The 25760-nt window shown below is 44.0% G+C and overlaps 3 protein-coding genes across 4 annotated transcripts; 2 read left to right on the top strand and 1 right to left on the bottom strand.

Annotated features, from left to right (window-relative positions):
• Nucleotides 1-362: 362 nt before the first annotated feature.
• LOC128303448 (tyrosine-protein phosphatase non-receptor type 14) lies at nt 363-15560 on the top strand. Its single transcript, XM_053040398.1, has 7 exons — nt 363-1082; nt 10086-13456; nt 13536-13754; nt 13833-14009; nt 14084-14243; nt 14309-14472; nt 14559-15560. Exons 1-7 carry the CDS (start codon nt 998-1000, stop codon nt 14685-14687), a joined length of 4305 nt encoding a protein of 1434 aa, XP_052896358.1. The 5' UTR covers nt 363-997; the 3' UTR covers nt 14688-15560.
• A 5006-nt stretch (nt 15561-20566) lies between these two features.
• LOC128303765 (uncharacterized) lies at nt 20567-21612 on the top strand. Its single transcript, XM_053040826.1, has 4 exons — nt 20567-20706; nt 20764-21012; nt 21078-21250; nt 21326-21612. The coding sequence occupies exons 1-4, from the start codon at nt 20598-20600 to the stop codon at nt 21521-21523; spliced, it is 729 nt and encodes a 242-aa protein (XP_052896786.1). The 5' UTR covers nt 20567-20597; the 3' UTR covers nt 21524-21612.
• A 183-nt stretch (nt 21613-21795) lies between these two features.
• LOC128301009 (ATP-dependent zinc metalloprotease YME1L) lies at nt 21796-25397 on the bottom strand. 2 transcript variants are annotated; one of them, XM_053037295.1, is made up of 8 exons: nt 25175-25397; nt 24487-25039; nt 24108-24417; nt 23721-24037; nt 23240-23630; nt 23013-23178; nt 22757-22940; nt 21796-22686 (listed from the first exon to the last, which is right to left on the bottom strand). In XM_053037295.1, exons 1-8 carry the CDS (start codon nt 25211-25213, stop codon nt 22358-22360), a joined length of 2289 nt encoding a protein of 762 aa, XP_052893255.1. In that variant the 5' UTR covers nt 25214-25397; the 3' UTR covers nt 21796-22357. The 2 variants fall into 2 exon arrangements, with proteins under 2 accessions (XP_052893255.1, XP_052893256.1); XM_053037296.1 differs by having other exon boundaries at nt 23721-24034.
• Between the last annotated feature and the right edge of the window lie 363 nt (nt 25398-25760).

The raw sequence follows: 25760 nt of genomic DNA, 5'->3' as shown, positions 1-25760 counted from the left end.
GGAAAAAACATCGGTGAGAGAGGAAAAAAATAATAGCAACACTGCTATCCGCACGGGGCCACCAAGCAAACTAGCTGTCTGCGTGTCACACTGCAAAAGTGGCGTTTTGGGGCATTGGGCATTGGAAAAGTGTTTCCAGCGTCACCGTGGAGCCGTAGCGGTCGCGCTCAACTGCTGCCGATGTTGAAAGTGAAGCAAAAATGAAGTGTAAATGCAATACCGCCGCAATAGCTGTCGTGTCAAAAGTGGGCAAACCCATCATCGTAGTAGCATCGTCGTCGTCGTCGTCGTCGTTGTCACCGTCGCCATCATCGTCGTCATCGGTGGTGTCAGCATCAATCCTGCACGCCGGTGTGGGCAGCTCGCGGCAAGCGCATAGGTGCGTGCGGTAGCGATCATCCGCCGTGGTCCAATACCCCTTCGCAACACTGCACATGCACACAGCCAGCGGTCAGTGATTCCGTTTGTAGTGGTGTGCATGCGAGCGGAATTGATGCACTAGGCTGTACCCCGTTGCTCGGTTTGCACTCGAACAAGTGCGACTAGGTGTTTAATTAGCTACGCATTATGGTGATTCGTCAGGGCCAAAATTCACGGCGATAGTGTGGTGCAGTTGCGGGTACGGAAAAAGAAGCTATTAAGCCTGGAGAAACACACCATCCATTGCAGTGAGTTGTAACTGTGGTAGGTTAAAGTAAATGCGCGTGCGCTCCGTCCCGTCAGCCGATTTCAATCCCGACAAGATCAGTTTCTGCGTCAACTGTCGTAGGAGTGCGAAAGAAAAAAAAGTTTACGACCCGATCACCAAGTCCAAGCTCAAGTGGGTGAGGGAATCCAGAATCTAAGCAAACGGCGATCAAACGATCGAACAGTGTGTGTGTGTGGGTGAGCAAGATAGAATAAAGAATTAAAATAAGTGACAGAAATCATCTGAAAGTGCGCGTATCGCAACATCAGGAATATAATCCGTTAAGAAAGATAAAAGAAAGCACCCAAAATGCCTTTCCGCCTGAAGCTCAAGAAATCTCGCCATTACAATGTCATGTCCAAGAGCCTATTCGTCATATCCGTCGATCATTTGGGTAAGTAACTTATAACCTGTAACATAACAACGGCAATTAACCAGTATTGAATTACCGCACCGGTTGTAGATAATAATAATCGTATCAAAACTCTCATTCAATAATATTTGGGTATAGTTAGAGATCGGGTAACTATTGTTTCATAAACATCCGGTCCCCAGCGATCCAACCAACCAGACCCGCACGATCGCGACAGAATTGTCCAGCGCTAGTCAAACATTCCTCTCTATCCACCTGTATATGTGTGTGGGGAGTGACGAGAACCATTGAAACTAAAACTGCGATGCCACGCATGGGGATGGCATTCCACGGCGCTGAATAACAAATAGACGTCACCGTATAATATTAGTGAACTTGGTTCACTGCGTTGCCCCTACGCTTCTCTAGCGCTCGTTGTGCCACCGCACCCCCATCGTCGTCATCGTCCAGTGATTTCGATGGGGAAAAGTCATGATTCGAATTGGTGGATGAGGACGTAAGGGGGAGGTAGAAGAAGAAAAAAAACAATAAACAAACGACAGCAGACAAAGTACATAAAACCGTGGCTGTGCACCGGGTGTGTGCAAATCAACCTGCCAGAATTTGTTGGAGCCCATTGAGGTGTCGTTAGGCTACAGTTGCCGGTTACTCAACTACGCATCTTCATCAGCACGCTCTCCAGTTTACGAATAATGCATATTAAATGATCAATTTCTCTATCGTCGTTCTATGGACCAAAGCCGGCTAACAAATAGATAGCAAAAAAATATATGCTGTGGAGTAATAATTTATGAGCAAAGCTTCTTCTCTTCTTAAAAAAAAAAATGAGCAAAGCAGATTTTAAAATTAATTAGCTTAATGACATCATTATGCAAGAGATGACACATTTTGACAACTTAATGCTTTTCGGGAAACTTTACGTAAAGTTCATTTTATGCTTGCGATCATCAACTTCCTGTTGGATTGTGGTCAAACCAGTTAAGTCTAAGTTTAACATAAGTTGATTCTTTAAAATTGTACAGTTACCGTCTTTTTGCGTTCATAATACAATGTGGTTTGCCTTATTGATCAACCTTAGCTGGGTCTGCGTTACAACAGAACCTTAACCTCTGCATGGAAAAAACTATAATCTGAAGATGTAGTTAAAAGGGTCTTAGCAGGATTGGGTCCAAAAATACCAGTGGTATGAGGAGATATTTTTTCTCTGGGAAGAATCATGGATCTGGAGGTTTGAAAGCGTTTGTGAACAAACTCATCAAGGAACAGTCTCCGAAACTATCTACCGAATCTCAGCCTCACATTTCCGGATATATTTGCTTATATTTATGATGTTTAAAATTTTACACTTTTACTTTGTCTAGAGTAGTTTCACGTCCATTTGGTAGACTTAAAAGTATTTTACGCACTGAATCATCCAGCGTCATTTTCATGACATGACTAAAAGCTATTTAATTAGCAAACTAGTTAAGAAGTGCATGAGAAAATGATGATGTAACGATTTTTCACTCTGCTTGTGCGAAATCGTATGACTTTGATAGCATCTGGTTAATTTGAATGACGTTGTCTAGTTTTATTCGTCATGAAATTACATGACTTATTCTGCTCTATGTTTCTCACTTTATACAATAGCTACAGAGAACGGATTTGGAAGAAGTTGGTTTAGAAAAGTTATTTTAGTTAGTTCCTAATGTTCCGGATTCTTAGGCTGTTGTTCCATCATAAAAGACTAAACCACATTGTTTATCGCAGAGTCAGATAAGACCTTCACGCCAGCACAGCATAACATGCACCATTCTCTTATGCCCGAAGGTATATTTAGTAGTAATCTCCGAGCTGCAAAACATGGAGAGCAATTTAAAGACGACATCTATGTACGGTGCACGGTGACAAGATTCGCTTGATTAACATCCTGAAACGAAACGACAAGTGGCAGACAAAGAATGCGAAATGATTACACCACCTTGCACGCAGCGGCGGCGCAAATGTGGTACAAACATCGAAGCAAATATTTACATCGACCGGTATCTGAAAGAACTCGACCATCTATCTCAACCGCAGCGTTGACATTCATCCACTGTTATCAAAGCATTCTCCTTCGCCATGGCTCGGTTGTTGTATGTTTGATTGCACACATTTGATAACAGTACGCAATGCACGAAGAAGCTTTCTGGAAGCCCAGCGTCACAGCAAACTGCGGGTTAGATAGGGATGAGCGATAACATTCTTACCCGTTAAGAAACTCAATTGACCCGTTTTTGCGCTGTTTACATGTCAATAAACTCTCGTGCTTGGAATAAACTTCATTTGGTCTTTGATTCACTGAATATGATACACATTTAAAAGTGCCAGAGACGAATGTTATTTATATATATTTTTTGTTGACTCATGACTCGAAAGACTTCATTAAAGAAAACTTCAATCAATCCTTGCCCCTATGGGAAATTTAATTCAATTTTATCGTTGCCAGTCCAATGGACAGAAAAGGCAAACTTTCTTGGTGGCCACTTTCAGCATCAAGTGGAATCGCGTCTCATATACACCCTCTGACAGCCCAATGCCAGTGACACCTACGCTTGGTAAAACAGGAAAAAACAACTTCTTCTTTGTATGGTGGCGCACACGACGGACACCGTACTCTCCCCCTTCCCAAAAGGCAAAGGCGGCAGATACCTTAAGTCGTACGTCTTCATCGTTTTTTCGTAGCTCGATATCGATGGTCTTTGCCGCGATGCTTTGCTGTAAACGGGGGAGGGTTGATAAGAAATGTAATACCTCACTGTAGGCGGCTGGCCTCACCTGGCTAGACCCCAGATTCACGTACTTACGACGTACTTTGCGCCTACCTGATGGTATGATCGGGAGGAATGCGTGACGACAAACGCATTCAAAGAACTGAATTTACAATGCTTCCGCAAGATAACTAAAGAATGCAACTTTTCATCGCGGTCTTCTGCTTGTGTTGACGAAGTTGTACTACCACGTGTGTGAGTCACAATGATTTCATAGGATTGCGAGAGTGTTAAGGAATCTACCTGTCGGATAGGAGATAATCGATGGGTTGTTAAGTTTATAGGAGTAAACAAATTGAATATTTGTTTACCATTTTTAATAATAAGAGCTGAATATTATTGGTATCCTTGCAATTTCCACTTGAAAAAATACATGAAGAAACTCACTTTTGCTTCCACCATCTTGGATATCACACAAACGGTTGTAGCATATTCTTCACCTTTAAGGCTTCAGCTTACTACAGGGTATCATATACAACTACCAACCACCGATGAACGTTGGTCCTGCATTTGTAAATTATATAGCGTATTCTGTATCGATCAAAATATTTTCTTCTGATCACCGTAGAATTTTGCTGAAATCAGAGACGGAAATGTGACATCAAAAACCTACGTACAAGTGCTCCGTTCTGTTGTGATACTGAGAACACTATTAGGGCTATTATGTTATGTGGTTTTAGATATAATTTTTCTGTCACTTTTTCGATTTAAGATTGAATATCCTGATGTAATCACAAGTTTCTGCTTTTCCGTCTGCTCCAATGGACGGTACACTGCAGCTCTAGTAACGATTTTTATATAAAAGTTTAAAGAAATATCGTACAAAATTTGTTATATTCCTGTGGATACATTTCGTTCCCCAACCCCTTTCTGGGATATAACCTAGTACCCGAATTACGGCTATTAGTGTGAAAGTGAAAAGAGAAATTTACCAAATTTCGTGTTTTGCATACATTAGAGTCCAGACCACGTAGAAAACCTGGTATTTCACGTTGACGGATAGTTTTCATCGATGAAAAATTCTACATTTATTAAGAGCAATTACCTGTTTTTACTTAGGTAAAATCTCTCAACAGTGATTTGAGCTGAAAATATCCATTCAAAATCAGCTAATGTAATAGAGCCCTATATTCGTGTAATCGACCTGAACTACCTGTAAAACCCTCTGTCTGTGATTTCTAGATCGCTTGACTTCATGGCATTAGCACGGGGTAGAATATACATGATTGGGGAAAAGTTCGGATGGGAATAGGTACCAGCCCCGTCGTGTGAAAGATCGCGTCGGTCCTTGGTATTATCACCATCACAACCATTCCTGTTAGATTTAATATTCTCTATGCATGAATGGATTGAATTGAAACATACATACATGCTTTCAATAACGCGCGTGAGAATCATTGCTTTAAGCTGGTTTTGTGTAAACAAAGTCCGAATATAATAAGGAATTATTTCAATTCTGGAACAAAAATTAGATCTTGTGGCTAACAAAAGCATTCTCGTCGTCATGTTTTTTTGTTCCCAACACTTATCAGTTCACCGTCTCGAAGGTGACGCCCGCAATCGGACGCTAGCCGTGATTGAGTACATCGAGCTTGGCGTGGTGTGAAACGTTGCGTTCTCCTCGTGAATGTGCGTGATAACTGTTAGTTCGGCCTCAGCAGACCACTGGAGAGATCGACCGATCAGAAGTTTCCGCGTGGTGTTTGCCGTGTGTTGTTCCTGTTGTTTCGTTGTTTCATCGCCCACACCACTACAACCGCACACTACCCATACGCCGGTGGGTGGGTGGATTTCTTTCGCTTCCCAGGCGCGCGCGTATCTTCTTCGGGTTGCCCGTTGTTACCGGTTGGCGCCGATTGGCAAGTCAAGTGGCGTAGAGAGCAGCCTCAGTGCAGTTTTATTCCGCGGCGCGATACATCCGCCCCATCGGTGAATAATTCGCACGTGGAACGTGCTGTCGCAGTACCGTACTGGGAATCCGCGGAACGGACGGCTTCGTCACACCGTATATGCCGCGGATTTTAATGACCGCCTGCCTCCGTGTGGTATACTTGAAGGCATTCGACGATGATGTCATTACGATTGAAGGAACGTTAATTCTATCGGCTAACTGCCACATCCAGTGAACTTGATCAGTCCAATTTGCGTACTGTTGATCGTCGCTCAATGTGATCATCTCGGCGAATGTGTGTTTAGTGAGTGGGTAGTTCGCAGTTGGCAATAGTGTTTTTGCTCCGAGACCTAGCTACCAGGGAAAGGGACGTACGCAAAAGCATTCCCAGCACCATTCATCACCGACGGCACCGGTAAATCCCGAACCACACAGCATGCTCCAGTTAGCCGTTACCATTTTAAGTAAGTGTGTTAGACCACTGGAGCCAAAATTGAAGTAGCGCGCGAGGAGATCTTTCGTGCTCGCTGCCCTTGAGATCTTAAGCTCCGTTAAGCGCCTCTGTCAGAAAAGTGTCTGTTTTTGGTGGTTGTTTGCTCGCGGAATTCTTTTCCGGACCACGGACGGGTGAACCACAAGCAGATTCTATTTACCTCAAACATTGTACATTGCTTGCTTGTTTATAACTGCTCTGCTGCATATCAAGTAGGGCGAGGTGGATAACAAATAAGATACTGTCGCCTACGATGTTGGCGGACGGAGCACACCTTAGCCGCGGGAGATTATTCAAATTTACAACCCCCGGTACGGTTTAAGGTATGTGATTGTTATTGTGTGTGTGTTAGTGAGGAATGGAATGTGATGATAAGAGAACATTGGCCGTAGTCGCTAATTTGTCATAGACCTGCCGCGTTTGGTGAGAAACACATTTTTTATGGGTTTAAATATGCGATAAGTAAAATGTGCTAGTAACTGGGAGGAAGCGCCCTAGAAACATTAATCGAGCTTTTGGAAAAGAGAGCCGATCCCGCGCTGGTTTATGTGTGGTAAATGCGCCGTGAAAAATGGCGTTTCGGGTGGAAAATGTGCTTTCCGATAAGCTCCGAAAAGAGGGCTAATTTGTGTGCTGGTTTAGCAGCATCGGTAAATAAAACCGAACGGTACGTGCAGCGGTACGGACCGAAGCAGCACGTGGTGGCTGTGGTCAGCTGGTCGAAAAACAACCCCCAAACACGTACCATCAGCGCTTCGGGTGTCCCGGAAACTTCGGCTCCGAAATTGGCCAAAAGATGGTAGAACCTGCGCGTCAGACAGGAAGTGACGATGTGTGATGCTCGTGCTGTGTCGAATGCGCTTCCGTCGATAAGGGAACGTTGTTTTGCGATTCCACATTCTGCATTGGCCAACGGTACGCTGGAGGTTTACCGGTGACTGGATATGCCCAACTTCGCCTTATTTCGCTCTGCCCATCAAGCGCACGTACTTAGGCCGGTTAAACAATCATGGCTTAATTGTTGGTATTGTGGCCCATCAGCCGCAACCGATCATCGCATCGGCAAGGTTGCCCTTGAACGGGAGAGGAGACTAAACAGCGTGATTGTCGCGCAAGGGACTGTTTTTTGTTGCTTGTTGTGTGAGTCAGCAAAGTTGTCATTACTAACCTGTTGATGAAATTGCGGTATGTTTGATGGAGGAATCTCCGTGCTGTTATGCGTTGTTTACCTTTTCAGTAGCTATTTCTGTGTGGCAGAGCTACCCAACGTGCACTGCCGCATTGCGTTACAGGCGAGTTTAAGCTGAACAAAGACACTTTTGTGTTGCTGGTGGTTTTTTTTTGTCCATTTTAAAAGATGCAAACAGAACTTCAATCAATAGTCGCTTCGAATGTATAAGCGGAGTTAAACAATCTAAAACCCCATGTGTTTTTCAATAACATATCGATATCTGCCATGATTTACTGTCACAAAATGAATGATTGGTTCGTGATAGCGGAAGGAGCTATGCTCGATCATGAACCTTCTTTATCCACTATGGGTAATAATGTTTTGCTGCTTTTCTATCACTATCTCGCAGGAACATAAGATGGATGGTGACAGTACGACATCGCAATAGGTGTTGAGTTAACATTGAGTTAACATGAAAAAAACCCAGAATACTTGTACATTGCTCTGTTAATCGCTGGTTGTTTATTCCTGGACAGGTGTTTAGAAAAGTAATGCCTTAATTACAAAGGAATTATTTACTTATCCGGCGAAACCGCTACCTACCAGTTCAGGCTTTCGACTTGCTACAGGAGGCTTACGGGTTGAGTGCCATCTAGTGATGGGAAAAATCACTCCCATGTGGGACGCGATCCGACCGATCCGGATCCGCCTTGGGATCGATCCTCCGAATCCGATCCGAATCCTACTAGACTTTTTTATGACCACAAAAAAATCTTTGCTTTGTAAATGAAGAAAATGCATAGTGGATATGCTAATACGACATTTTTTTCTTGAATTAAAAAAAGTGGGTTCACAATTGAGCTATTGTTAAACAAAAAAAAGAGGAAAATCAAATTTATTTTTTTATTCATTATTTAAAAATTAATATTTTTTAATTCATTATTTTCAGTATCGATTTCAGTATTACTTAACATTCATGAGAATATCATTTTTCAGCATCAGCAGATTATCAGCATATCACAATTTTATCAAAAAAAAATTATCCAATTATTTCTATGTCCTCCTCGTTTAAATTATGCTTTAGAAACAATATTTCATTCATTTTTTGGGGAGTAGCCTATTTCTTCTGTCCGTGTAAATTTGTCCTGCCTTAGAGAAAATACGTTTACATGGAACAGAATAAAAAGGCAATAAATCATAAAATATCCGCATCCGAAAACAATCCCTACCACAATCCCACATTCCAATCATGACAGATCCGGATCCGGGATCTGGACTCTTGTTTTGGATTTCGATCCCGGATTCTCGTATTGACGAATCCGGATTCTGAAGGATCCGAATCCGGACTCTTGTTTTGGATTTCGATCCCGGATTCCCGTCATGACAGATCCGGATCGAAAAGGATTGTTTGGGATTCCAATCCAGAGGATCCTGGATTTAGGATCGAATCCGGATTGATCCAATGAAGGATCCAATCCCAGAATCCGATCCGATCCGATCCGCCCAACACTAGTGCCATCGTTTGCCATTCCTATATGCTGACCTTTCAAGTGAACGCATCACCGTCATCACTACATCTCAATATGGGAATACCAAATAGCCTCTTCCAGCGACCCAAAAGAATGTCTAACTGAGTGTCTAATTCCCTGTACGATAATGAGTCACTTGTACAGCTTTAAAAGCCCATCATTGTAGCAGCTTGTCCATTGTCCTTCCACACATTGTAAAGTTCTGCAACTAATTCGGTTTTATGTAGTCTCAGTTCGCTAGTATAGCTCGATAGTCGCATGAGGTGTATTGAGTAGAAAAGTTTACTCAGGCTGTAGGAAACCTGGTTGAAAGTAATATCATAACCTAGCGTAATACCAACGCTGTTGTCGGTGTAGGCCTCCAATCACCGATCATCGATCACCGTATCTGCAGAACCTCAGCGTAATTTAGGATCATTGTTAGGACGTAGAATAGAAATCTACTTTTTTGCGGACTCGAATGAAACCAACTTTCCGTAATTTATTACGGATTAACTCCAACTAGTTGGTGAAGAAAGGAGATCCATACTGCAATCGGCCATGAGGTATTGCGGAGCATGGGCAACTACATTTAACATCGTCCATTCGTTTCGAGACCGACTGGAGTCCAATAGTCCGAATCTCGGATACCATTCTGGATGGATTTTGAAGTCGAATCCGATATTTCGGCGTTAAAGACGAAAGGAGATCTTGACACAACTCCGTATTCCTTACTGCAAGTAGGAATGACCAAACACCAGCCGTTCTTTTAGTGATTGGTCTGCCTTGGAATTTTCAGACCATCGTTCTCCTTATTTCTTTACACTGATTTACCTCGTGCGGATTGATAAAATAGCTCTAGAAATTACGGGCTCAACAACTTCCGAGGTATCCGAGGTGAAAATTCCTAAGAAATACCAGATCATCGATACCAAATCTTAACTTGTCTCATTATATCTGTCGAAAATTGATTTTCATACCAATAAAAAGGAAGAAATGTTTAGTATGGGTCAAAATTTTGAATACATTAACATTTAATTTGCATTTTAAACTCCACTTCAATTGTAATTAAATGCATTTTAGTTCTTGCCATTAATTTTGTATGGTTATGGATTATTTGATTTGGATTATTGTATGGATTTAATTATTTGATCTTGTTTCCATGTTTTCAGACTCATCTACCAAGATCGACTGTACGCTAAGCTCGGAAAGCACTGGCCAAGAATGTCTGGAAAACGTGTGCCAAAGAATATCGATCCAACAACCGGAGTTCTTTGGTCTCCGTTATGTGGTCAAAGGCACGATCGATGAGATGCGATGGGTGGACCTGGAGCGTCCGCTGAGTCGCCAGCTGGAAAAATATTCGGCCAACTCGAAGATTTTACACCTGCGCGTAATGTACTACGTCCTCTCGGGTGTCAGTTTGATACAGGACGAGGGTACGAGAAATTACTACTTCCTGCAGCTGAAGCACGATGTTGTGGAGGGTCGCATTAACTGTGACCCTCGGCAGGTGGTAATACTGGCAAACTACAGTCGTCAGGCGGAGTATGGCAACCATCAGGATCGACACACGGTGGAGTACCTGAAGACGCTGCTATCCTTTCCACATGAGATGGTCCATGCAAACCTGCTGGAGGCACTTACCGAACAGGTGATCCAGCAAGCACATGAACTACACAACGTAACGCAGGGTGACGCAGAAAGTTTGTACATATCCGCCTGTCAGCAGCTCGATGGTTACGGTCAGGAAACATTCACGGCGAAAAACGAAACCGGGCTGGAGGTAATGTTGGGAATCTCAGTGTCGGGCATCATAGTTGCAAGTGACACAAACAAGTTTTACCCCTGGCGTGATATTACGAACGTGGTGAACCACAAGCGTGCGTTCAACATTGAGTGCACGGTGCCACGGGAAAGCGCCGGCTTCACCGTGGCAGACGTTGCTACCGGTCGTTACATCTGGAAGCTGTGTGCGCTGCAGCATCGGTTCTTCGTGACGTACGAGCAGAACCAGACGCAGGCGAGCCAGATGAACTTGAATCTGTTCCAGAACATGGGTGACAATTTGAACGACAGTCGGGATGATTTGTTAAGCGAACAGCAGTACATGCACGCGCAGCAACAGCAACACCAACCTAGTCCATCACCGGGAGGATCTCAGCCTCCGTACCAGGGTTCGACTATGGGGACGACCAGTTGGCCGAGCACACACGAGCTGGCATCGCACTCGTCGAGCATGTGGAACAATGCGACCCATCAGCAGCATCCAATGGTGGACACGCAGCCTGGAGGCGGTGGCGGTGGTGGTCACTTATCCTCTAGCAATATCACCATTGCGACCGGCGTGGGCGGAAGCATCAATAATCTCAACAATGTCAATCCGGTAAATATGATGCAATCGTCGCGTTCCTCCGGGCTCGATATTAACCTCAATTCGACCTCCAATACCGCGGTACCGTTGGAGTACTCGAACCAGATGGGTTCCAGCTGGGGTTTGAATCCGGTCGGTTCGAATGCGTCACTCATAAACCGTGCCCAAAGTTCGTCATGTTTGGATTTAAGCAACAACAATCTAACACCCGATCGGGATCGGCTAAAAGCGCTCCTGCCGACATATCGACCAGCGCCCGACTACGAGACGGCTATACAGCAAAAGTACCGTTCCAGCAGCAACGATGTGCGGCTGGTGAATGGGAATTTATTGCACCTGTCCGCTTCGCAGATGCTCGCGGCACAGGAGCAACAGCATCAGCAACAGGTCGCACCGGCAGGACATCATCTCGAGTACGGCATTACGGGTAGCCAGCCGGATGTGTCCTACTACGGTCAGCATTTGCAGCAACAGCAGCAACAGTCGGCCACCCAACAAGTACACCAGCAACCGTATCCGGACGTAACGCATCATACGACGACGCATATAATCGGCCCACACTACTCGGATGCGTCCGATTATGGGTTGACGCATCGATTTAAAATGATGCGCCTTGTAAAACCACCTCCGCCATATCCCGCCAATCGACTCAGCTCGACTTCAACGCCCGATTTGGCTTCCCATCGTGCTCTGCTCGGTCTGCGCAGTGCGCAAGTGTCCGGTTCTAGTCCCGATCTAGTGTCAACCCGTCCGTTGATGAATCACCACCATCATGCGGCGCACCTTCAGCATCATCAGCTACAAATTGCTCATCTATCGCAGAGCGGTGGCCAAGTATGCTATCCTGGATTGGCAACGGCTGGCAACCCTCACGCCCAGTTGCACCATTCCCAAACAATGTTGCCACACGGGACGTATGAAAATTTAAACTTTATGGAGAATCTAACATCAACTAAAGCAGGTCTAATATCGGCTGCGAATCAAGGTGCGCCCGGCAATGTGTACTATTACGTTCCCGGAGGTATGGAGCATATTTTGCTTACAAGTGGAAGTACACCCGGCGGTGATAGTAGTAATCCGTCCTACCACACTACCGCGAACGGTCATATCGGATTGGCCCCCAAAACGCACCTCAACCGATCATCTCAACATATCAATGGATCGATCGAACCGATCTATGAAAACGTTCCATTGCCGTGGAAAGATGACAACGATGCGCTGGGAGAGGGAAGGAACCGAACGGCAAGCGTTCAGTCGGCTCCAGGTGTGCAGCATCAGCCGACGATGCGACCGATGCCTCCTACACCACCGCAACCACAAACACCAACCAGTACCAGTGCGCCGGCGAGTGCTATGGATGGTGCCATGTTTAACATTCAGTCTCAGGCCCAACAACCACAGCAACAGCTTCAGCACAAACCATCCAAACAGCAGCAGCATCAGCAACAAACACAGGAACAGCAGCCAACGGGACGCCAGCAAATGCCACATCAGCGAGTTTCTGAAGGATCGATCACTGCAATGGGTCCACCGGCACCATCATTAGCCGATGTGCCAAAGCACCATACCAACAATCATTCCGGCAGTATCGACGCCCAACTGAACAGTTCTACCACGACAACAACAACGACGGCATCGGTCAACGCTACCGCGGCCAAGGAACCTACTGCTATTAACCGGTCACATTCATCGAACAATGTGCTCGATGCTTCACAACTCTCCAGCTACACACTGAACGAAACTGTCCAGAGCGGTAGCGTTCGAAATGGGCACAATGATTCCGGCATCAGTTCGATTACGGGATCGACCAATCTCGGTGGTAGCGGTGGCAGTACAACTAGTCGCAACACTACTCATAACAATAGTTCGGCCAACACCTCCACCGCCACGACATCTTCCGTGAAAGAAACGAAGCGGAAGCGCATCTGGGAAATACTCGGCGGTCGATCGAAGAATTCCACCGATAAACAGAAGAGTGCCACCCTCGGTCGGGAGAAGGATCGCAAAAAGAAAGGCTCCGTGGATCCGAGCGTAGATGGCAGTGGAAGCGGTGGAAGTGCTAACTCTTCCATGAACGAGGGAGCGAACGGAGGGCAGCTGCGCCATCGTTGGTCAACGGGATTGCCAAGATTACAGCCACTGCCGGCTAATATCAGCAAAGAGAAATTGGTATGTATGACAAGTTGCGACATTGTTTTAGCTGGCAAGGTTAATATTGTATAAATCTTTCCTCTTTCTCTCTCTCTAGTGCTCGCTACTGGAATCGAAACTGGCCGATCCTCAGCTGTATTGTGAATTTGAGCGCATTCCTAAGCGTAGTGAAAGCGCCATCTATAACTGTGCCTTAGCGGAGGATAATAAAAACAAGAACTTCGATTCGTCCTTTCTGCCGTACGATAATAATCGAGTGCGTTTAACACCGACACGGGATAATCGTATGGGCTACGTGAATGCTTCTCACATAACAGTAAGTGTGTTACAAGAATTTCTTTATGGAATTACAATATTTGGTTTAAACTAACATTAACATCCCCTACTCACCCAGAGCACGGTTGGTAACAAGCAGAGATTCTACATAGTCGCCGAGAGCCCGAACGACACACTGACGACAAACATATTCTGGCAATGCGTCTGGGAGGCGGATGTCTATTTACTGGTGCAACTATCCAAAGAGCTAAACTATATCCCACAAACAAGTGAACGGTGTTTGGAGTACGGGCAGGTAAGAAATATTGCCACTGCTCCTTACTAACCTCAATTTGTTAAAATTACCATTGTTTCGTTCTCCGTTTATAGTATCAAGTATGGCGCGAATTTTCCCAAGAAACAGATCGCTGCACAACGAGCAAATTGCGCGTGTACCACACACAAAGCCGTCGTTACCGATCGGTTTGGCATTTATCGTATACGGAGTGGGCCGACCAAAACTGTCCGGGTGATGTTGGACATTTTTTGGGTAAGAAAACCCTTTTTTACTATGCCACTATATGCGGTTATACTAAAATGTGTGTTTAATTTCAGGATTTTTGGAAGAATTGAATTCCGTTCGGTTGGCGTCAATTGCGGAGGTTCCACCATCGCACAATACCAATCCACCAGTGTTGATACACTGTAATGAAGGTGGTGGTCGCACGGGTGTGACTTTGGTAGCTGACTTGCTGCTGTACACACTGGATCATAACCAGGTACGTTAATTTCATCGATGATACGATAAAACACAAAACATAATAATAATATGTTTGTTTCTTTGGCTGTTTTCTTCCATTACCAGGACATTGACATACCGCGATTGATCGGCCAATTACGACAGCAGCGGGATAGTATCATACCATCATTGGCACAATACAAGTTCATCCACGCACTGTTAATACACTACTTAAAGCAAAACCGACTGATCTAAGGCTAATGATGAAGAAACACACTGCAAAGGTGCTATGCAAAAGAGTTGCAAGTTTTGGTTATTTTTCGACTGTTTCTAATCAGGTCACTGTTATCACTGACGAATACAAGGCAAAAATGAACGAGCGATATGATCAAAGCACTAAATTTAGTAGGTAACAGAAGTGCCTTATCAAAACACGCCAAATCTGACCGGTACAGCATCGACCGATACCCATAGCTACCTATGATTGCGCTTGTTCGCTTGTTGTATTATATGTGTTTACTAGAAAGCACAAACTAAGTCTTCAGCTTTTATCAGCAACAGGCAATAAATCGGATAACCTATGGTCAATGTGAAAGTTAGTATTAATTTAGACGAAAATGATGTATTATTTGATCTTTTTTAACTCTTTTAAATACTTGATAACGAAATGCTACGATAATAATACGTGGACAAATAAACTATTTTAGCTAGCTAGTTTTAAATTTACAACTGCATACTAACGCAACTACTTTTGTACCATATATGTCGGAAAGCGTATCAATCCATATCGTGCGAATGGTTGAAAGAACAGCGTTACTGCCGAAGATCAATTACAATCACCAGTATAGGGAGTTACTTTCGCGTCACTAATATAAACATTGTGCTAAATTTTGTAAGACTTTTTGTAAGTATCGTTTTGTTGTGGACCGGAGGGGTCACAGGGTGCGCAGAAAGCAAACTTTTAAATGTGTAAATGATTAACAGGATAACGAAAAAGTATTTCCTTCGCTGTAGACATGTAGGAGGTGATTATTTATGTGTACATCATTATGTGACCACTAGTGGCTGTATTTTTAATATCTGTGGGAAATGTAAACAACGTGTAATGTAATAAAATGTGGCACACCATGCATACATTTGTACTTCTCGCTCAAAGTATCATGTTCTTAGGTTTATTTGTGGCATTTGAAAGAACATTTAAATTCTAATGTTGCCTTGTCCAAGACATAAAACCTCTCTTTACCAACATATTATACAGTCACCATGTACGAAAAAATCGAATTTTCTTAACTCATAAAAATTCCGGAATTTCTGATAAAATGCTGAAATCAGTTCAAACCGAAAACGTAGTAATGTCAACGTAAACGATTCAAACCTACGAAATACCGACTTTTCGGTAACCACAAATCATTCGGAAACTTACAAATCGGGAGACTTGAACTTTTCAACGAAATTTCTCATTTGAATTTGAAATTCTTCAACGTTTTCAATTCAGGAAAAATTGAACAACATAAATTTTCATTTTTCAATTTTATGTACATCCGTTGGTTTTGACGAAACGTGCTCCGAAATAAAAATCCCTGAAGAATGTCGGATATTGTATTTAAAATCATTTAAGTAAACATTACGCGGCAGGGGGAGGTGTGCTTATCCTCCCCTCGGTGAAGTGCTCGTGCGATCTGATACCTAACGCTAGTAGTCACCGGCAAAAGTCCGATCCCACGCCTCCGCGTGGCGCTGCTGGATACGGACATACTGGGCCTCACTAACTCGGTATGCCCTAACTAAGTTGGGACGGTTGCGGGCCGCGAGATGTAGGAACTAGAAGGCAGTTGAGCGGCTGCTGGAAGGTCTACCCTAAAATCCGTTGTGTCTGCAGGAGACCGCGAGATATTTGGAACTGGAAGTGGAGGCATCTGCACGGTGCTCGGACGTCAACGTGTAGAAATCCAAGCAAGCACGGGTAATTGCAGTGCCACATGAAAGGTCAACCCGTAAATCCGTTGTGTCTTCGCAGGCGTGAGTGTTGGGAACGGTATGGTGGGCTGCACCCATGGGGGCGCAGCAGCCTTACGTTCAAACCCAATTATGCCGCGTCTGCAGCAGGACCGAGCATGGAGGATGTTGGAGTTGGACTTCATTGTCCAGTCTGAAATGCGTCGTGTCCTGTAGGTGTGGGGCCGAAATATAGAGGTTAACGTGAACGGGTGTAAACCGGGAACCGGAGGCTTCCGGCCCGGCCCTTAACGATCCAACCACTGTAAGTAGGCCATATCATGGCTCCAGCCGGGGCAGAAACATGCAATCTTGGGAGTAGTTGTTTTTGAACGCTATTGACTGCGCACCACCTCCGCAGTCATGTGAGGCCTTTGCAGGGTTAGGGGATAAGCGCGGTGCCGCCTGGTGCCAATGCGCCGTATCCTCGGCAGTAGGCCAGTGAGTTCTCCTAATGGACTAGTTATCCGGAGTCTCGCTTATACAACTACGACCTTGATCTGTATGAAGCGCAGTGTAAAGGTTGGGGATAAGCGCGGTGCCACCAGGGTGCCAATGCGCCGTATCTCCTCTCTGTTGTGGGCTTAAGGTCAAGGTGTCATGGCCAAGCTAACATAATGTGAGACGAATGGTACTGGAAGGGATGCTACGGTCCCTTTTGTTCTACTTTACCTAAAGTCCTCACTGTTAGCTCCCCGCACACAGAACCCCCTTTCACAAAATTGAGTGGTCGCAGGTACACCAACCGGCTTTTGAACGCATAAGTCAACGGTGGTAGTTGACAGGTGTATCGTGCGGCAAGTGTACAAATCGGTGTCTACGTGGGGTTTGAACGCTTGAGGCCGTTAACATGCTCCTTGTGGGAAGTTTTCGGTCGTAGACATCGTGGTATGCGCCGCTGTAGGGGTGCGCCACGTGGGCAATCCCGCCACTGCAGCATCAGACTCGTGAGGTTGAGTGCGCGAAGGGTGACTATGTGGAACCATGGAGGAGCATCATTAGCCCCTTCTCCATGTAGTCTATACGTGGACCGTGCTTTGCCAATCGCGAGGGTAGTAGGCTGAAGCACGGATAGTTTCATTACTCCCGTGTGGATGCCGTGATCATCTCGAACGCCTGACATCTAACCAATGATCATCGAGCGGCGCCGTGGGGCATATGTACCCAGAGGGCCCATGCTGACGTAAATGTCCTAACGGACCATCCGGCATGGGTTTCTGAGGCTTGAGGAGTTGTTAGTCCGTAGGCGCTCCGGCGAATCGGACAGTTCCCTGACTGTGGTGGTTCCTGTCTTAACAGGCTTCCTTGGCAAAGAAGTGGGTTCTCTATGAAGATTCTCTCCTCCGACAATCCAAAAGAAAGAAAGAAGTAAACATTACGCACCAATTATATGAGATAGTTTTTTTTTTCTTTTTTAGACATCCCAAAAACAACCCGTTTTGAGCTTTGAGTGAATGTATAACCTTAAATTGTTTTGAGTTGTTAATTTGTTCTTCTTCTTCATGGCCCGCTCACAGTTGAGCACGTCGTGCTGACATGGCTAGGTCACCAATACGTTTCCAGAACGGATAGAAAAAAAAAAATAGAAATATGAAATATGAAAATCTTGAGCTCAAAAATCCCGTTCAAGAAAGAGAATACAAGAATAGGTTGAAGTAATAGGGAACATGAGGATTCACGGGGCGGCCAGATGGTGTATTGGTAGCGCAGCCGGTCTGCACAAGACAGGACCACGGAAAAAATTCATCTGGACCACCAAACCTCCGTACGCAGCATTGACTATCCCACGGGTAAATAATGTAATAAAAAGTCATAAATGGTAGGCTTCAACATCCTGAAGATGTCGTGCCGATAAAGAAGAAGGAGTTTGAGTACACTGTATGCTTCTCTTGCGTAGCCGTGTAACCGGGCCGATATAGCTAGTCAAATAGAAACAAATGTTTTTTCTATTTGTATTTATACTTTTTTCTAAACCAAGGAAGATATTATCGATAGATTTTTTACCTTTTTAATTAGATTTTGTGCTATAGCACAATTTATAAATTAGCTCTGCTGTTAATTCGCGGTCAAATTTCCCCAGGGGCCTCTTGTGGTACCCTTCGGGGCCCCCTCTAGCCTAAGGAGAGGGGGCCTATGTATACACCTTTTACTACTACACACATTTTTTGGGGCCCCCGACATGGCGAGGCCCTAGGCGACCGCCTGCACCGCCTACCGTTTGATCCGCCGCAGATAAAAGGTCGTTACGCCAACGAGAAGAAAGAGCATAATTTGCTGATTATGAATGGATCCAAAATGGACGGTATAGCACTGGAAAATGAAATTCATAAAATTATTGCTGTACTAGGTGCTACCTCTTCCGGTACTAAACTGGTACCTTTCGAAGCGATTTTGCGGTGGTTTTCGAGCAACCTACTAGGTGCTACCTCTTCCGTGGTATGCAAATATCACACATGTACTTTGATACACCAGTCAAATAAATCTGGAATGTATTAATAAAGAATGAAATTAAAGATACTAAAAACAAACATGAACATGTTTTTTTTCATTAAATAATGTAATAGTTATTTTTCTGCATGGTTCTATTTTTAAGAAGCATTTGTGCTACAGATTACAGCTACAGTAAAGCTAAACACGGCTTTAGATTCGGCACATTCAGTTGCCAGCAGTTTCAGCAGTAGTAAATGTGGAGGGGAAAGATAATTTCACGGATAGTGCATAATTTCGTAGTGGAAATTAACGTGAACCTCGTGACAATTCAACAGGGTACGGTGACACACATGTTGCCATTAAGTCACCGCTTTGCACTCGTCAACAATTAAATGATGCAATAATGCGTTGGAGTGCACCCTTTAGTAATATGTTTTCATTTTCTTAAGAGAAGGTGAATTAGTATTGAAGTTGTCGAATAGTTGAAATTAATAAAAGTGTGTTTTAAAGTACATCTGTTTCAACGAGAACATAAATCTTCACTGTACTATACCTATGATACTTAGCTAATTTGAACTGAAAATATTTGGTAATTATGCAAGTCAAGCGAAAACAGCTAAGGCTTTAATGAAGTTATAACAAATTATCTTATCTGGTTTTTTACATAAATTCCAATTTTAATGGTAATTTATTTACATTCTTAATATTTCTTTTTAAGTTTTGTTTTAAATTCTGTGGTAACCTAACCTTAAAGTAACCTTTTTTATATTTATATTTATATTGCAAGTTGTTTTCTCTTCTTTTAGCTTCTTTTTATACTTTATGAGCTATTGTTTTGTTATTTGTGTAATGCTAAACTTTACAGAGATTTTTATTCTTTTGTTACATCGTTCCTCATCCGAAATGCTGTAGATTTTCTTTCTTGGTGAACTGAATTTACAAGTCCTATAATAAATTGTCTTTTTCTACATCTTAAAACACTAATCTTACCGTATTAATAGTCTAAACAACAATTTTGGTCAAAAATACGTGGCAAACATTTTCCGATGAAAACACTGAACAATTTACACTCTCGGTCACCAAGTTTCTTCGAAAGGAAGAGGAAAATTTTGCATGTGGAAAGTGGAAAGTTACTACTACACAAATTTGTTGGGGCCCCCGACACGGCGAGGCCCGAAAAACTCTTGCGAAAATTCATTGTTTCAGACACACTAGGCCAACATAAACCATACAAATAGAACTGAAACTTAATTAAGTTATACATATTGAACAGATATGCCATTTCAACATTTTCATTGCGCTGCAACTCTAAAACACTGGATAAAAACAGACGATTTTTACTTTGCCTCACATGGCGCAAATTTTGAGCATAAACTTCTCTATCTTGATATCGAGGCAGCAGGTAGGATGCTAATACCAAGAGAACTACATTCATCGTAGAACACATCAACAACTGTAGAAAACCCACAAAGTTTAAATTACAATACCTCAATAAGACTTTGTATTCATGTTTCGCTTGAGTCATTAGTGAACACAAATCCTTCCTTCTATTGCACCATGTTTGTTTAGCAGCTGCTGTTTACTAAACTAACGTTTACATTTGTTTTGCATGTATAAAGCTGTATCAACAACGGGTGATTCTATGATGTACGATCGACCTTTTCCCATATAAAAACGATACGAATGAAAAGCAAAGATCATCAGTTGGATTTGATTTTCCATCGTGGCAGTGAATACACAATGAAGTCTTTGCTCCTATTAGCTAGCGTGCTTTGCGTGGCGCTAATCGTGTCCGCTCGGCCGTCCGAGGAGACTCCCGATCAAGAAACATCGACCGAACTAAGCGACGGTAAATTGGGGCGGTTGCAATCGAGATCGTTTTACCCATAATGATTTTCAGCTGCAGACGCTTCCACGGACGACACCCAGGAAGAGGAGGCAGTAGATACCGATGCTGAATCCGGTACAGATGGTAGTGAAACAGAAGGTGACGACACCGGCGAATCGGAATCCTCTCCAGAAGAACATTCAGAGGGTACCGAAAGTGATGGTGACGAAGGAACCGAAGGCGCAAAGGAAGGAGATGCCGAAGGACATGAGGACGGTAGTGAAGAAGGAGCTGCTGATGCTGCTGACGAACAAGGCGGGGCAGAAGGTATCCATTTTTTTGCGTTTATTTAAACTGCTTGAATGTCCACATGGTTCCATCGTTTGTTGCAGATGGAAAAGAATCGCCCAGAAATACTTATAACCAGGTACACAAGCTGCTGAAAAATATCATGAAGGTTAGCATGAAGGACAAATATTTAAAGTCCTTCGTGTTGGCTCGCCTTCAGGAACGATTGATGAATCCAACAATCGATCTGGTCAGCTCGATTGAGAAGTATTCCAAGGTAACACAGTACAAATCGATGATCGTTTGGTAGTGTTTGCCCTACATTAAGCAACACTTTGTACCGCTCGTTTAGATTAAGGAATGCTTCAGCTCGCTGGCAAATGATGTGAGTACACTGGTAAAGGGGTCGGAAAAATCTTACGAAGAGTGCAGCAAGGACAAGGTCAACCCCAACTGTGGCACTGAAGGCACTCGGGATCTTGATGATGGGCTTATCGAACGAGAGCAGGAACTAATGGACTGTATCGTTGAAAAGCGCGATGCAGAATGAACATTTCGACGTTAACAAAGGCCTTTTCCGATTGTGAGAGAGATTGTGACTTATGCAAATAAATAAATACACTAAAAATATCAATATCATTCCATGGCTGTTCGAATTTTTGAGTTGCACAAATGGAATGTAGCGTCCAATATTTTATCCGTTTTAGTGACAGTAATTTTGATCCGTTTTACAGTTGTTTCATACGCAATTAAAAACTAAGTAAACCACTTCATTATTGATAACAGTATTTTATTTTCAATCCTAAAGCGATGCAAAAGCGCGTGTCCTTCGTGCGCTCTATTTTCACTTTCGAGTTTTTTTTTCATTTTTTTCAGTTTACTAGCCTTTCACACGTTATGGGCCTTCGAATATTTTTGATAAAGCGTGCAACCTAAGAAATAATATGTATATGTATATACACGCTTGTATATATCTTTTTATGTAAGAGTTTATAACTTCATATTCGATGGATAACAGGCGATTTACCGCGTTCGCATTAGATCCTTTGTTATGCTTCTTATTAGCAACATAAATCGTACTGTAGTCGAACTATATCATCAAGGGGAAGTGTGGGGGGAGTCTTGGTACCGTACAAAAATCAACTTACGGGCATAGTCAAACATTCTGAAAGACCTCAACCCTTACTGCAATTTACTTTGTAAGATCATTTACGTTTTTAGCTCGTTTTTAGCCGCCCGAATCTATGGGGATGAATTATATTTCCACACACACATATATGATTCCCATCGGTAGAACACTTTGCGTTGTAAGCATGCGCGCTGGCTTCGAGAGCTGACCTTACTTTGTGATCGCACATTATTGAAACAGATCGACATTCGTTCCTTAGTTCTCATCAGCTGCCAACTTTTCTCCGCCCATGATCGCTTTGATGTCTTCAGCGTCCAATGTTTCGTATTTAAGCAGCGCTTCTGCTAAAGCCTTATGCTCCTTGGCGTGTTGCTTCAGTATCGCCTTTGCGCGTTCGTAGCTATCGTTTAGCAGCTTCTTTATCTCGTTATCGACGCTCTCGATCGTAGAAGCTGAGAGGACCTCGTTCTGTCCGAATCCTTTCGGACCCTCAATCGTACGCAAACCTACCCTCTCCGACATACCCCACTCCTTAACCATGTGCGCCGCAATGGAAGTGGCTTGTTTCAGGTCACTGCTGGCACCTGCGAAAACGATCCACCAAAGCTCGTACATCTCTCATTGACTAAAATTGTGAATGTCAACATTACTTACCGGATGTAATTTTATCTGCTCCAAAAATCAATTCCTCCGCAGCCCGACCACCCATCATGGTATCCATCATGGCCAGTAGTTGTTGTTTAGTTACATGGTAGCGTTCTTTTTCCGGTATGTAAGCCGTATGTCCGAGGGATGGACCACGTGGCATGATTGTTACCTTGTGAAGCGGATGTGATTCCTGACAACGACACACGAATGCAAAGGCTATGTTAAAGCTTTACCTCGAGAATTATGGACCGCACCGATTTACCTTTGTGTAGTAAGCGACTATGGCGTGTCCACCTTCATGGTAAGCAGTAATTTTGTTCGCTTCCTCATCCGGCAAACGTGACTTTCGCTCCGGTCCCATAAGTACCTTGTCTCGTGCATTTTCCAAATGTTTCATTGATACTGTTTCCGCTCCATCGATAGCCGCCCTAGCAGATTGGCGAAAGCACGTTAAAAAGGATGTTTTTTAATGCTAATCTTCGTTCTTACCGTAGAGCTGCCTGGTTGACCATATTCTCAATGTCGGCTCCCGTGAATCCGGTCGTCCCCCGTGCAAGCTGATCGATGTTGATTTCACGGCTAAGAATTTTGCTCAAATAGTATGTGAGAATTTCCTTCCGACCGGTGAAGTCAGGCGTCGGCACAACCACCTCCACATCAAATCGTCCCGGACGCAACAGCGCCTGATCGAGATCGTCGCGTCGATTCGTTGCACCCATCACGATCACACCTTCGTTCTGTTGGAACCCATCCATCTCCGATAACAGTTGATTGATCGTTTGGTTCGCATACGGATGCAACACCGAGTTGGTACGCTTCGCACCGACGGAATCGATTTCATCGATGAATATAACGCATGGGGCACGTTCCTTGGCGGCTTCTGCAAAAATCCAACACGACACATTGCACCCAAACGACACAATGCAAGATTGACAGAAATACTACTGCTTATACTACTTTCGCTACTTACTGAAAAGATCCCGGACTCGGCGAGCTCCCTGTCCTACCAATACTTCATCAAACTCCGGTCCAGCAGCATGGAAAAATGGCACACCTGCCTCACCGGCAACGGCACGTGCAAGCAGCGTCTTACCCGTCCCGGGTGGTCCAACCAACAGTACACCCTTGGGCAGCTTGCCCCCAAGGTTGCTAAACTTGCCAGGGTTTTTAAGGAATTCAACCACCTCTTTCAGTTCCTGCTTTGCCTCATCGCAACCCTTAACATCATCGAACGTTACGGTAATGTCCTCCGGATCAACCTCCACCTGATTGCCAATTTGTATTCTACTAAAGAAATCAAACGTCACACGCTGGGTCAGTCGCGTTGACGACGATACTAATTTACACCGATACATACCTAAACACGGATCCGTTTGGCGATGCAAACATGCTAATGAAAATGCCGATAAACACGACGATAATCAGCAGCTGCTGAAAGAATTTCAAATACTTCATCGCCTTGCTAGAGCGATTCTGCTGATCCGGATGGGACGCAGTGAGGTAGCCTTCAGCGAAAGCAATCTTCAATCGCTGTCGCTGCTCATCCGAGAGCATCGGATCATCGGCCAGCAGCTTGTTCAGTGGTTCGCCATGCGCCGTAGGACTGATCGTTTGTGCCGAGTAGGCTACCGGATCGTACTTGTGCGAGATTGGTGGGGGTGGATTTCCTACAAAGCAATAAAAACACATTCATGTAAAGTTGAAATTGTGAGATAAAGTGTAAGATAATCTCTTACCCAACGCATCCTTCATTCTTGTGTATAAGGCCGGATTGCGCTTCTGTTCGGCGTTAATAGAACGAACCGTTTTAAAGCCACGCTGGTGGACAAAGTTCCAGCTCGTACGCTGCGACAGAAGGTTTCGGGCAATTTTCTGCACGGATTCGCCACTGAAGCTTATATGTTCAGTGATTGCATCATGCTTTCCCTTTTTCACTTTAGGTGTTACGTTTAAACTCCAAGGCGTGTTTTCCTTTATACTGCCCAATAGTTCCACCTGACTGAAGTGCTTCAGTAGATTTCGCTCTAGTCGGCGGGGTAATTTCAACCGGAACAGCTCCTCCGACGGCACTTTCGCTGCCGTAGCTGACGACGCAGCTGGCTCCACTGAACTTCGGAACGCATCGGTATAAAATTGGACAAGTGACTTCTTCAAACGTGGAACAAAGTCCTGCTGCGCTAGCTGAGATACTGCTTCCCTGCCCTGCTGCTGTTGTTGCTGTCTATGCAACTTCTTGAAGGCAATTGTACTACGTTGTGGCGTAATTTGAGATAGATGGAACAGTATTTGCTGCGGAGAAGAAAAGTTGAAAATCGATCCCGATCAATACACGATTCAGATCACGAATGCTGACGTGCATCTTGCGCGGATTTGCGTAATTCCGCACGCAAGGAATAGAGGAGAGCCTACACCTGTCCACCTTACCCGCGTACTCCCGTGCTGATGTGTGTTTACTGTAAACATGCTAGCACAACGTTGTGTTATCAAAATGGATGCTGCCCGCTAAAATCTGTCTTCACAGCACGTCTAGCGAATTAATATCACGGCCCGGGAATAGCTCAAAGCGTTTGCTACTAATGGCACCAACGATGCTACACTGGAACGTTGATATTTAGCAACTTTTTCACACAATAATATGCACTACGCCAGCCGCTGCTCCCGATAGGACTTTTTTATGCTGTTGTATAATTTGACATTTCTTCTACGTTCAAAAAACGTCATTGGTGCTGTCCCTTTGGAAACGGCTCCTGCGAAATTGTGCAGTATGGAAACCCAATTAGCAGTTTTGAAGTAAATTCTGAGTTCAGGAAAAAAAATATATTTTCATTATCCAGATAGCTTCGGCACTGTAAACTCCTGCCGCTGTTTTCTAAATCAGCCAACCAATGAGGATTTTAGAGAATTGTTTATTTATGTGATTACTATTGAAGTTGATAGATATGATAGTTGGTAGATCGCGACCCGTACTTGATTGATAGACTATTTGCAGTTAGAATTTTACTATAAGTTC

The sequence above is a fragment of the Anopheles moucheti genome, chromosome 3 (genome assembly GCF_943734755.1).
Source record: "Anopheles moucheti chromosome 3, idAnoMoucSN_F20_07, whole genome shotgun sequence".
NCBI lineage: Eukaryota > Metazoa > Arthropoda > Insecta > Diptera > Culicidae > Anopheles > Anopheles moucheti.
This window is presented reverse-complemented; position numbering and strand designations above follow the sequence as displayed.